Raw genomic sequence first — 14183 nt, forward strand, 5'->3', positions numbered from 1 at the left:
GAAAGACATATATAATTAAAAGATAAAACACTGCTAAGAGAGGTTTTTAAAGATACAAATAGTACTATGTTCAAGGGCTGAAAAACTCATGTTAAGATGTCAATTCTCTCCTTATCTAACCCAATAGAATAATATTCATTACAATCCCAGTAAAAATTCCATTAGGTATTTTTGTAGAAACTGGCAAGCTAATTATAAAATATATGTAGGAATGCAAAGGACCCTAGAATAGACAACTTAAAAATTAATTTTTTTTGAAAAAGAAAAAAAATGTCACTACCTGATTTCAAACTTATTTTAAAGCTAGTTATCAAGGCAGTGTGGATTGGAACTCAAAAGACAAAGCTCAATTAAACAGAAGAGAGTCCTGAAATAGTTCATATTTATGTAAAATGGATTGTTACCAAGATGTAAGGCATTTCAGTAGAGAAAGGATAGTCTTGTCAACAAATGGATACTTACTTTGGTCCATACCTCTTAATACCATATTCAAAATTTAACTTCAAGTGGATCATAGACCTAAATGTGAAATTAAAAACTATAAACTTTTAGAAGAAGAAAGTATAGGAGATCTGTATGCTCTTAGGTTAGGCAGGTTTTAGATATAACACCGAAAATATGATCCATTAAAGACAAATAATTGGTAACTTGGACTTCATCAAAATAAAAACTCTAAGACACAGCTAAGAAAATGAAAGATAAGCTATACTCTGATATAGCACTCCTATCCAGAATATATACCCTCAAATACCAATATTAAAACAAACTCAAGTCATTTGTTTACCAAAGAAAATTTATGGTTAGCAAATAACATGAAAAGATGTTAAACATAGTTATGAGGGAAATGTAAATTAAAACCATGATATACTACTACACCTGTATTACAATGGCTGAATGGCTAAAGCTACAAAGACTGATTATACCAAGTATTACTGAGAACATGAAGTAAATGGAACTCCCATACACTGCTGGTGAAGGTAAAATGCTATAGCTACTTTGGAAAGCATTCTGATATTTTCTTAAAAAGTTGAACGTACACTTACTTATATAATCCAAGCATTTCACTATTTAATAAAAGCATACTACCTATCTTACAAAGACTTGTATACTGTTTACAAGATCTTTAATGTTTATTTTTGAGAGAGAGACAGAGAGTATGAGCAGGGGAGGGGCAGAGAGAGGGAGACACAGAAACCAAAGCAGGCTCCAGGCTCTGAGCTGTTGTCACAGCGGGACGCGGGGCTGGAATTCATGAACTGCGAGATCATGACCTGAGCAGAAGTCGGATGCTTAACCGACTGAGCCACCCAGGGGCCCCAAGATCTTCATTTCTAATAGCAAAAAAACAAGGGGGTGGGGGGTGGTTGGAAGCTAATGTCCATTAAAAGGTGAATATATGAACAACCTGGTATATCCAACAGGATACTGCTTAGTAAGAAAAATGAATTAACTACTGGTACACACGAAATGGATGAACCCCTAATGTCTGGTGAAATTAGAGTACACACTTTGACTCCATTTATAAAATGCTAGGAAAGGCAAACTAATCAACATTGACAGATCAGCGATTACCTGGGGACTGACAGGAAGGATTACAAATGTGCAGAAAGAGGGGGTGCCTAGTGGCTCAGTTGGTTAAGCATCTGACCTCAGCTCAGGTCATGATCTCAGGGCTCATTTCCGACGAGATCGGGCACGTTCAGGATGGTATGACCGTAGACTCTCAGGGTTCATTTTGACCCTTGCCTTGGGCTCTGTGCTGACAGATCAGAGCCTAGAGCCTGCTTCAGATTCTGTCTCCTGTCTCTGCCCCTCCCCTGCTTGTGCTCTCTCAAAACATGAACATTAAAAAAAAATAGGCAATAAGAAATTTGGTTATACTTACATTAATTGTAGTGATGGCTTCATGTGTGTATAGACATATGTCAAATATATGTATATACATACACACACACATCTATATACATATCAAAATGTCAAATTATACTTTGAATGTTGTCTATTTTGTCAATTTTCCTCAATAAAGCTGCTTAAGTCACTGCTAATTTCATTGGAGGCTTTATTTTATTAGAGAAGACACACCCATAAACCCATTTAAGATAAATCCTCTACCTTAGGCTTCTGCAGAGATGGAAGGCAAAGGCCTTGAGGGTCTTTGAAGCTCTATTGAGAATCTGAGGCCCACCCTTAAATCTTTAGGACTTTTTGTCTGAGTTCAAACTCCTAGATTTCATCATATCCATAACTGAAACCAAATATATTCAACTTTAGAATTAAGGAATAAAAAAATATGTATCTTTATCCTGGGCTCTTATTAGAACAAGTGTTCTGAATGCAAAGATAACATTTTTACTTTACAATGCAGTCTCCTATAGCTTCCTAATTTAGCTGTTTCTAAGATTAAAATGTTTATCAAAATAAAAGGTTCACATTATTTATTAAGCTTATAACAATTTTATTCATAACAGGTACAAAATTTACATTTAGATGTATATGTATACAAAAGAGATCTTTATTTTTTTACTTTGACATAAAAAATACAGAAATATTTACATTATGTACAAAAATATTAAAACATACAGACTTCACAAATAGGAAAAAGCAAGATTTCACAAAGAGTACTTTTTTGGGAAATGTACACACTGAAAAAGAGGTTAAAGAAAGATGACAAAACACTTAAATTAACAGACTCCAGAAGTTACTGCAATAGGAATTAATTTGGTAGGGCAAATAAAATGTCTCAAATGCTAATAGATGGTAAACAAGATATCTATTTAAGATTATCTAGGTAAAATTACATGGTCTTCCTTTACCATAAAATTGAATCAATTTTATTTTATCCCTGAATTACAAACATCAGATAGCCACTTTTCCTTTTTTCTTAAAATATTTAAATTTTCTGATTTATACTGATAATTTTAAACTTTTTCAAATTAAATTGTAAAATATTTTAAGTTGTATATTGTCTTTACTCAAGGGGAGAAAATCCCATGTACTACATTGATTTCAACACAAAATTGGAAATTACAATACATTTTACTTTTCTTAAATTAAAACCTAACATTTTCTAACTAACCTTCATAATCAGGTACAACTGATTGTTAACAAGAGATCACAATCGTCGTAAATTCTTCTTGCTTGTTTTGGTACCGGGCAGAGGACCTGTTTTATAATTGGCTTTTAGGGGTTTGCCATTTGAACATTCGTTGGTGGTATGATAGTTACACAGACACCTTGTACAATAATCAAACCCACAGCCTTCTCGTTTGCAGATTGCCCGTTGTAAATAGCAATCATATTTCGCAGGTGAATTACAGCGAATACAGGCTTTGAGGCTTTCATTCTCTTTCAAAGTTTTGGCAACCTAGAAAGAAGAAAATCCATAAACAAATTTTAGTTAAGAATTGAATGTAATTTAGTTGGTAAAAACAAGAAGGGCATTTCTGAGGCTTCCCCAAAACATGAATAAAGGACCAATGGGTCCAATTGACCAATAGGTCAATTCCTGCCTTTAAGGAGCTCACTGTTCAATGAGTGAGATAATATCACTTGTCAACTGGTCCAGTGGCTATTTCCTAATCCTACCTTTAAACATGTTCTTTTATTTCATGAATGCTACTTACATGTTAATGCCTGACTTAAATGTCACCTTTACTGTGAAGTCTTTCTAGTGTTGCTAGGAGGTGGTTGCTCTTTCACTTCTAGCTTTTTTAAGGCACCTATCACGTTATATGGCATTTATTTTTATGTAGCCATGTTCCATTCCAGATTACAAGGCTATGAAGGGTACCATGTTTTCTTATCCATGGATTACCTGATAGCAGATGCTCAATAACTGCTGTTTGAATCGTTACAGGTTGTATTAGTCATTATGTAACGAACACTTAGAAAATTAAACTTAACTATAATTTATACTTATTGACCAGCATGAAGGCAGTCAACATTTCAAAGATGCACTTAGGTGACGTTATGGTTTTTTAAATTAAGCTTGCCAAATTTTCCATGTGTTCAGTAGAACTTACAATACACATTACCCAATGATTTGAAGGTACAATAGGAGGGCTTCAATTTCTGAAAGCTGGCCTTTTCCAGTTTAGTTCTGGTCCGTAGATATAAAAGGCAGCAATTGCAAAATGTAGTATTGAACAAGTTTGGTAAGAAATTTAAAAATCAAGGTTTCCTTAGCATTTCCAAATTAGATCTCAACATCACTGAGTGGTCATAAACAATGTCAAATGGTAGCTATTATTTTTTGCATAGAAAGACATCTCTGTGTACTTTCCTAACTTGATTACTTGAGTTATAAATTGTTTCAGTTTCTAACATTTTTGAGACCAGAATGAAGGGGGACAGAAGATAACATCTCCATTAATAATTCCCTAGTAGTTCTACTTATGCTATAATTAAATTTAAAGTTCTCCATTTCTTACTCTAAATCCTTTTAACAATAAAGGCCCCATAAGTTTCTAGTTTATTGACAAACAAAAAATTACCTCAGAGAATTCATTGTGTCGACTGTAAGTAGAACCTTTCTGATCACCTGGATGGGATAACTTGGTTTGAGCATCTTTTTTGGGGTGAGCCTGGGCTGCTGATTTTTGAACAGAAGCTAAAGCGGTTCTGAACATAACATATTCTCTGGTTGAAGCATGTGGTGAAAACTTAATGTTCTTTTCCTAATTAAAAAAAATATTTTAATAGGACTTAAAAATATCCTCCTATATTCTTAACAATCAGGCATTTTTATTGTTTGTACATGTAAAAAAAAGGGCAAATGAGAATGTAAAAGATTTATCCCTATACCCAATTTACCTGCATATGCTTAAATATAGCCACATACAACTATTCACACAGATAATACTGACAGAAACTGCAAACCAGAAATTGTGAGAAAGCACTAAATACTTAGAGTCTATATAGCATTTAATACATGATGTATTTACTTTTTTTTAATGCTTATTTTTGAGCGAGAGGGCATGCGAGCTAGTGAGCAGGGGAGGGGAAGAGAGAAGGGGAGATACAGAATCTGGAGCAGGCTCTAGGCTCTGAGTTGTCAGCACACAGCCTGATGACTTGGGGCTGGAACTCATGAACCGCGAGATCATGGCCTGAGCCAAGGTCAGACACTTGAACGACTGCGCCACCCAGGTACCCCAGATACATGATTTATAAAGTACTGATGCCAAAACAAAAAGTCATTGCTTTTATCTTATCATCAATAAATGACAATAGTCATGTTTAAGTATCACTTCAATGTCATGCATGGATTCAAAACAACCTTTTAGATTAGAAAACTTCTCATTAATACTAACCTTGTCAATAAAGAAACTGAACTTGGAGAATTTAAGCAATACTTGTCTAAAGTTATACAGCTAGTAAGTAGCAGCACCAAAATTTAGACCCAAGTCTGCCAACTGCTAGGCCTGAAATTTCAATCATGTACAGATATATTCTCAGAAACATCTTGAAATTTACCAAGTATTTTGGAAGGCAGATAAATTCTCTTCTGCATTAAGAATGTTTAATATGTTGATAACTGAAAAAATACAAATGGCAATGAAAATTAGCTATATGGTCAACTCTCATTAGAGAACTGACCAATTTTCCCTTTTGTACTTTTGGACATTCCATTTCTAGAAAGAATCCAAGAAATAATGGCTTACGTGGAATTCCTTTCCCCTTGTCTTTGAATTTCGCTTAATGAGTTCTAGTGAAAAGCTGAAATGCCTTGTGAATGTAAAGGATTTCCAGATTACCTGTTATCTGTCCTATTTCCCCCATTTGTAAAGGTAAAGAGCACGAGCTTTTATATTTTAATGTAATGTTCAAGATATTTTTAAAATGAAAACATCAACTGCAAAGACTTACATTAACTCTCTCTATTGCTTTATTGTACAACTGCAATGCTCTCTTATCATCATCTAGGATCTTCTTCCAAGTTGTGCTCACTTTAGACACACTGGAAAATAAAAGGTTATAAAGGAAACAAGGCATCACAAAGAGGTAAGAGGAATGAACATACTACAGAAATACTAACAGTGCAAAAAAGAAATTTCTATTAGCAGTGCTTCTCAAACTTGGTTATACATTAGAATTGCCTACAGCACTTAAGATTTAAGGATGTCCCATGCCTAGGCATTTGGGTTTAACTGGCTTAAAATGGGGGCCAGAGTCCTGTTTTTAAAAGCTCCCTATCAAGTCATTCTAAGTACATCTGGGCTTAAGAACCATTGCAATCATTCCTTGATACTTCATTTTTTCACAATATCTGCAAACATCAAATAAGTAGCCCCTAGTATATATATATGACACTATGTTAGCTATTCGATATCAATAAAAGTTGTAGACAAATTTCAAAGTATTCTAGGACATACTGCTATTAGTAGACATCAATTTCAAAAATCCATTTTTGTTAACAAAGAAGCTGTGATGCCAATTATCCCTCAAGAAGGTAGCCAACTATAAAAATTAATACTTCTATTTTGCTTTAGCTATTTTTCATAAAGACCAGTGATAAGTACCTCTAACAACTTTTCCAAAAATGCCAAAAACACACCTGTTTGAGTGGGATCTAATCCAATAGTCTATATTATAATTATCTTAATTCTGTCACCTCATCCTAACTCATATTTGGTAGAATGAGGAAGAAAGGGAAATACGAGGTTTCTAAGGAAACAGTCACAATCAGATCCACTTGTGGGTTTCCCTATTTTTATCACTGTCAAACCTAGGGGAGCCCTACATTAAAAATGGCCTAAAAACATCAGGAACTATTTCATACTTTCAAGTGTGACAGAACTCATAAAGCCTACTGGACCTATACACCAGAACTAGGCTGTTGTTTTATAGTTAAGTAGGTATGATGTAGCTTAAGTATTAGTAATTTTCAGAAACAAAAATCCCAATTTAACAAAAATAGTTTGCTAATAGTATAAATATGAAATTTGAAATAACTGGATTAAATGCTTACTTTAAAAATCTTCTTTCATCTTAGTGGCATACAAGTGGTCAAATACCAGCTATCAGGCAGTCATTACCTCAAACAACGTAAAAGACTTCCCTGTCTTTGTATGAGCTGGTAGTGCTGAGCCATCTTAACAAAAATGTTCAGTGGATTATACTAACACTCAAAGCAACCATACTTACTTGATTAAGTCCATATCATTGAGCTGTGTTAAAATGTTTGCTAGGAGATGTCTGAGTCCCCTTCGAAAGAGTTCACTGAGAATATCTACATATTCTAGGCCCATTTTCCTTCCAATTATATTCTGCAGTCCAAAATTTCCACTGAATATAAATTCTTTCAGTTTCTCCCAATCTATTTTAGGATTTCGTTTGGCATTCTTTTTTAACGTTGAACAAACCATTTTGGCAAAGTGAAGAGCCGGCAGCAAGTTTTTGCTGGGATATTGCTCTGGGCTTTGCATCTGACGCAGGCAGGACTGTGGACTGTCACTGAAATTTTCCAAGGGAAGGCTACTCTCTTCATGTTCATTGAAGCCACTTTGCTGGGAAAATGAAGTATAGCCACTGTCTTCATAAGGTCCACTGGTCTCTAGTTCTTCGATCTCATTTGAACTATCAAGGATTTGTTGCACATGCTGATTTTCCTTGTTATGAAAGAGCTTGTTTTCGTTTTCAGATTCAAGTTCTACAATCCTGGGGCTCACGATTGGTGACCCAATATCTGATAACCTCACGTAGTCTTTAATGCAATCTTTATAAGAACCTTCCAAATATGCAGGAGTACAGGAACCTTGTCTTCCACTATCATCAGGCTTCACTAACTTAAGTCCAGAATGAATATGGTTATAGCTAAAATCACATTTCATTTTGACAGAAAGAGTGGAACTTTCTTCTTTACAACCTACAAGAAACAAAACAAAGCACTTACTAAATGACAAAAATTTCATACATTTCTACTTCTTATATTGGGATATACAGAGGTTTAATTACTTTGCATTCTCTCAGCACTATATACCTGTGAAAGAATCCAAGTTTAATTACTGAGATGTGACAATGAATACTACTTAAATCTTTTAGTAAGTACATGTATTTTATTCTTAAAAGGGTACCTCGGAAGACTGCTAAAAGCAGTATAATTGTACAATTGTATAATTGTAATATTTGGCTTTTCGAGTCTGTTATCTGAGTAAAAAATACTGGAAAAGGGGACTATTTAATAAGTATCTGTGCTTATGGAACAAATAAGGAAATGTGATGCATCGAGTGGGGTCTGAAGTCAGAGAAATCCTTATAGTAATCACAAACACTTCTACAATCCCTGAACTTGAAATGGCATTAAAATCAGCTCTGACTTAAGCATAACCCAAACCAATGACAGTAAATATGTTTAAGACCAATGGAGAGGGGAAGTGTGTAAGAATCAAAATAATTTTATATAAGAGTGAAACACTAGCAATTATTATAAGCCTTACAATAATTACTCAAGAAAGAACTAAAGTCAATAAATTTAAATACCCTTAAGTTAAAATCTCCTTGAAGTCCCAGAGCGCTCATCTCTTAAGTTTTATTTGGATCAGTGGTAAGGATGACGGTCTGATATATTTAAGATGTTTGTCTGCCCTACTGGATAGTGAACTCACGCACAGGGACATCTTCCTTTATCTTGCCTAGTATGTGCTAGAGACTGCAATCTTCAATTATTGAATGAAGATTTCTCATAACTAATTAATCAAAGAGTCAGAAGAATTAATAGTTCAGCTACCAATCAGAAGATCTGGTAAGTAAGAGTGACACTATAATTGGTGTAAGACAAGATATAAGAATGTGAGGGTGGTAGGGAACCAGGTGTGCATTACTGTTCAGCTGTCTTAAATAACTGGAGAAGATAATGTGCTTGTTATTTATAAGTAGCATAAGAGGGAAAAACAACAAATTATGATACTATTAACAAACTATGCAATTAGTTCAACTAATTGTTCAACTAAGAAATCAGCTAAGCTACAGATGAACAGGCAGCACTTAATATCTTTACATCAGCATTTCTCAATCTCTGCATTACTAACATTTTGGATTGGATAGTTCTGTTGTTGGGGGCTGCCCTCTACATTTTAGGATGTTTAGCAGGCTTTACCCATTTGATGTCATTAGCAGCCTCTACTCCCTGTGGCACAATAAAAAATGTCTCCAGTCACCAGCTGCTGACAAATATTGGGTGGGGAGAGGCAGTGGTGTCAAAATGTCTGATTTCTCAGTTGAGAACTATTGCTTTAAAGGATAGCTAGGATTCTGTCAGGCAGTAGAGGCTGGGGAAAGCATTCACTGAAGGTAACCTGAACAAAAGCACAATTCTGGGAAGGAATACAGTAGATTGATTCAGGAACATTACTTAACATTATTGAAGGCTGAGTATATGAATAGTATATGCTTCAAATGTATTCTACACCTACTATTACCCCTGCAAGCCAATCATAGGTAGGTAACAATCTATCTTTTAAGTGTATGTACCAGTCAGATTGTTTAGTCTGTACTAAGTATTGGTAATCTGTCCATGTTAAATTTTACAGTTTTTATTTACAGCAAAACCTTTAAGTACTAAAAGAACACCTGTAGGGAGGTAGTCTCTTGAAATTCCCAATGTTTAACACAGTGAAGGACACACAGTATATACTTCAGAACACCACTAAAACTTGGACTAGCCCTAAAAACTCATTTCAAACTAAGTTCAAGTATACAAAAAGCAAATAAAGAACAAACAACATTTGCTAACACCAACATTAATCATAATGCTAGAATAAATTATTGAGGGGTTCTCTTTCACCTGGAAGATTAAAATATTCCAAGACAGATTGTTTTAATTTTTGCCTCAAGAATGAAGTATGATTTACATATGACCACATTTTATCTGAGGGCAAAGACACCTACAAAGACAAACCTTTTATTTTGTTTAGCTGCCTAAAAGGAAGAGGCATGAAAAACGTACTTCAGAAACTCTTAATTCTTTTCAAAAGCATTCTTCCTCTGTTCATTTTAGTTAGCAGAGTTGTTACTGAACTATCCCATAGAACCCTTCATTCAACACCACTGTTTGAACATGAAGTTCTTTAAAATTTAGAGCTAATGATGATTCACTCATCTTCTAATTGTTTTACATTTTTTTTAAGTTTAATTACTTGAGAGAGAAGAGAGAATCCCAAGCAGGCTGCAAGCTATCAGCGTAGAGCCCGATGTGGGGCTACATGGGGCTAAAACGCACAAACTGTGAGATCATGACCTGAGCCAAAACAAAGAGCCAGATGCTCAAGCTACTGAGCCACCCAGGCACTCCAATTGTTTTTAAATGCTTATTTACTTTTGAGAGAGCCCAAGTGGGGGAAGGGAAGAGAGAGACAGAGACAGAGAATCCAAAGCAGGCTCTGCGCTGTCAGCCCAAAGCTGGACACGGGACTTGAACTCAGGAACCATGAGATCATGATCTAAGCCAAAGTCTCAGGCTCAACTGACTGAGCCACCCAGGTACCAAGCATCTTATAGTTGTTTAGAAGTTTACAATTCCAATTTGTTTTCAAACATTCGATCCTCACAACCTTCTGATGTAGGGTGAAGAGGTTATTATCTTAGTTTTACAAATAAGGACAACTGAAGCTCAGCTAAGTAGCTTGCCCACAATTTCACAGGTAGTTAAGAGAGACAGATTACCATTCCTGACTATAAATTTAGTGTTCATTCCATTACCTTATCCTGGAAAGTGAGATAAAAGTGTGTGTGTGTATATAAATAAAGTATACATATAGGCTCATAGTCTTTGGGTTATAATCCAATACTACATTAGGTTATTGCTCAAATTGTTTCAGCTTTCACCACTGTGTAAGTTCATACCCACTTGAAATACTTCCATTATTTTGTTTTTGGAGCATTTCTTACTTTCTGGCACAAGATGCTCCAGGCTCATCTTCTATTTTCCCTGTTCCAGCCATAGAATCACTTGTTTCTCCATGGAACTCTAGTTCCTTTTATTGGTTCCAAAATCTGGATGCTGGTTGTAGGTTTAGTTTTAAAATGTGAAATTATATAATATACTGTAAGGTTGGGAGAGTAGAATGGCCTGTACAATTTTAGGGCAGACCGGATCTTATTCATTGTGTAATAAAGAGCACTGAGGGGCTCTGAGTTCAGATATCTGGTTTACATTGTCAAAAGATTGGCAGCTGTAGAGAATGGACTGTAGGAAGGTACAAGCGGAAAGAGGAAAGCTAGTTAGAAGTGTCGATCACAGGAATCCAGGCAGTTTGGGTAACTGACACTGGGATGACTGCAGTGGAAATGAAGATAATTGGGTGGATGTGAGATGTATTTAGGAGAATACAGTCAACAGAAATTGTGGATGCTTTGGATGTGAATGAAGGGAAGTGGAGTAAAAAAGTACCCTGGGGTTTAAGTCTTGAGCATCTAAGCTATAAAGTATCATTTGCTGAATTGGTGAAAAGGGAGGCAGTTAACTTCTAAAGCCTCTGTATTCTCATCTATAAAATGGGGTTAAGAATGTAAAACTGGACTACATGTATGGCAGAGTCCCATCACATATGGTATTCTTATCACATTTTTAAGCCAAATCCCTTTGTAATCCTTTTATTGAAAATCATGAATGTTTTAAAAGTAGCAAAATACGTTCCACACTATGTATTACAGATTACATACTTTTCCTAGGAATCAGATCCATCTTCAAGTAAAAATACTTGCTCAGCCTTGACTAGATTTGTGACATTTCATTTTTTTCTAAAATGGAGGTACTAATATCTGCCTCACGTCGTTTAAGACTCGATATACTGCATTTTTTAAACATCATTTACTCACTGTCCAATCGTGCAAAGGTGGTATTGTAGTTAACTGCACAAAGTTTGACCTTCCGTTTTAACTTTCTAAGGCAGAAGTGACACTTCATACGAAAATACCATAAATAGGCTACAATGCTTAAAAAGTTTTACAACTATCCCAACGTTAAATGATTAAGTTCTACAATCCCAATACCTAGAAAATAATCACACGTGCGCGATGTTAAGCATGGCTATTCCTTAAGAATCTGAGACCCCCAAGGCTTGCAGCCACAAACGGGGAATCAGCCGTAATCTCTAAAAGAAAATTTTAGAAAAGCCTGCCTTCAAAAATACTTGGCTGCATTAAATTTTTAATCTCATTTTCTCAAATCTGTAAACAGGAGATCAAACTCTTTGAGACGGCAAATATTCTGAGGAGCCAAGTGATAATACCAGGCAAACTGAAGTAACAAAAAAACACTTCTTAAAGCCATCAAGCTTCAGAAGTTCACAGGGAGACGGAGGAGGGAGGATCTTCTAGAAATAGACCTAACCCTGTTAAAAGCCAGGTATTATTTTTTCTTCCCGTCTTCTAAGTTCCTTTTCTAATGAAAGCGGCATCTTGCAGGGATTGCCCAATCCCACAAAGTCGAACCAATTAAAAAAAAAAAAAATCGGGGGTAATTTCTGAGGCAAAAATAAATGCCTTTGGATCTCTTTTCAGATAGCCACAAAGAGGGTAAAAATAACCGTTCGAGGGCCTTCCACTCTATCCGAATTTTGGAATCAAGGGCCGTCCAGGGCTTCAGGAGCGCAGGAAAAAAAAAGAAAAAATAACCAATTCTTCATTTCTCAGGTAATCAGGTACCGGAGGGCAAATTCACGGTTTTGCAGTAAAAAGTGCTTCCCGCCCGGACCCCAGCCAGGCCTGGGGAACGGGTTACCGGGCAGAGGGGAAAACCGAGACAAAAAGAAAAAGGTTTTGTTCGGACGTCCCGGTACAGCCCGGCCCGGCGAGGGGGTCCCTCCATTTGGCGGGAGCGGGCAGGGGGGAAGCCCAGGCGAAGCCTTGGGGGGTCGGGGAGGTGGCCCCTCAGGGCGCGGGCCGTGCGGAGGCGGGAGATAAGCCAGCAGGATCTCCCGCGCCCGCCAGCAAGGGTGAGGCGGCGAAAATCCGGGGCACTGGACTGCGGCCCCGAGGCTGCGGGCTGAATACGGAAAAGGGGCGCAGGAAGTGGGGCTGAGGCGCCCGGCCAGACCCCGGGGGCCGCCGGCTCGCGAGCCCTGTCAGAGCCCCCGGGCCCCGGGGTGGGGGAGGGGAGGGGCATTTGGCGCCTCTTCATGCCGGGTGGGGACGAGGATAGGTAGATCCTGCAAGAGGAGAAGGGCGCCCTCAAAGGCCGAGACCTTCACCTCCCTGGGCGCTGGCGTCCAGGAAGGCGGGACCCGGGCCCGCCACCCGCCTCGGCACATCTGGCCTCCCCTCCCCGAGCCCCAGGCTTCTTTCCCCGGGGCCGCAGGAACCGCCGCCGCCGCCCGCCCCGGCCGGGCCCGGCCCGGCGTGAGGCGCACGCTCGGACTCGAGAGGGTGTCGGGTTCGGAAGCAGCCGCCCCCTAACCCCGCATACCCTTCCTGGAAGGCGGGCTCCCGCACCCTCTCCTCACACTCACTGTCTGAGGGCCGAGGGCGCCCGGCGGCTGTCAGGTCGCTGTAGCTGCAGCGGCAGGAGCTGGAGGGGGGCCGTGGAGAGCAGCGGCAGGGGCGCTGGCTCATGCCAGTGGAAGTCGGGGGCCTGCCTCAGGTGAGGGAACAGCTGCTGCAGGAGAGGACCAGGCCGTCCGCTTCACAGAGCTGTATCTCCTAAAAGGCGCCAGCTGGTACTTTTAAAATCTTTGAATTTGGTGCCCAAATCCGTACGGCCCAATGGGGTGCGTTGCTCGCACGCGCGCTCCAATAGGAAGGCGGTGGGAGGGGGCGCCTTCACCCACGCCCAATTAGAGGCGGCAGAGGCGGGGCCGAGCTCCGAGGCCCAACCTTCCTCCTTCCAGCCGGCTCCGCGCGTCCGGAAAGATGCTCCCGCAAGGGACGGGCTTGGGGGCGGGGCCTCTGAGCGCGGGGAGGCCCCGGCCCGGCCGCACGTGGAGGTAGCCTACCACGCATGCGTGCACCCGCCACGCTTCCTTCCGTCTTGCGAGCGGGTCTTCTCCGAGTCCTAATTTCATCCTGAAGGCAGCTCCGGCTTCTGTCCGAAGATTTCCCATGGTTATATAGCGTGGCCGACTTTCTTCGAGCAGCACACAAGTGGGTGTTTGGTGAGCGGCGACTCCGGTCGTCCGGGAATCCAGACTTTCCGGAAGACAAGCCCTGCCCCCAGCCCTCCGTAGCCGCTTAGCCCGCCTCTCTAG

General features: G+C 39.0%; 1 protein-coding gene across 2 annotated transcripts; it reads right to left on the reverse strand.

The window, feature by feature from the left end:
- Positions 1-2494: 2494 nt before the first annotated feature.
- On the reverse strand, positions 2495-13586 carry FBXO5 (F-box protein 5). 2 transcript variants are annotated; one of them, XM_011282567.3, is made up of 5 exons: positions 13449-13586; positions 7147-7867; positions 5869-5959; positions 4494-4676; positions 2495-3364 (listed from the first exon to the last, which is right to left on the reverse strand). In XM_011282567.3, exons 1-5 carry the CDS (start codon positions 13549-13551, stop codon positions 3113-3115), a joined length of 1350 nt encoding a protein of 449 aa, XP_011280869.1. In that variant the 5' UTR covers positions 13552-13586; the 3' UTR covers positions 2495-3112. The 2 variants fall into 2 exon arrangements, with proteins under 2 accessions (XP_011280869.1, XP_044914177.1); XM_045058242.1 differs by having other exon boundaries at positions 13406-13523.
- Between the last annotated feature and the right edge of the window lie 597 nt (positions 13587-14183).

Source organism: Felis catus, chromosome B2 (genome assembly GCF_018350175.1).
Source record: "Felis catus isolate Fca126 chromosome B2, F.catus_Fca126_mat1.0, whole genome shotgun sequence".
NCBI lineage: Eukaryota > Metazoa > Chordata > Mammalia > Carnivora > Felidae > Felis > Felis catus.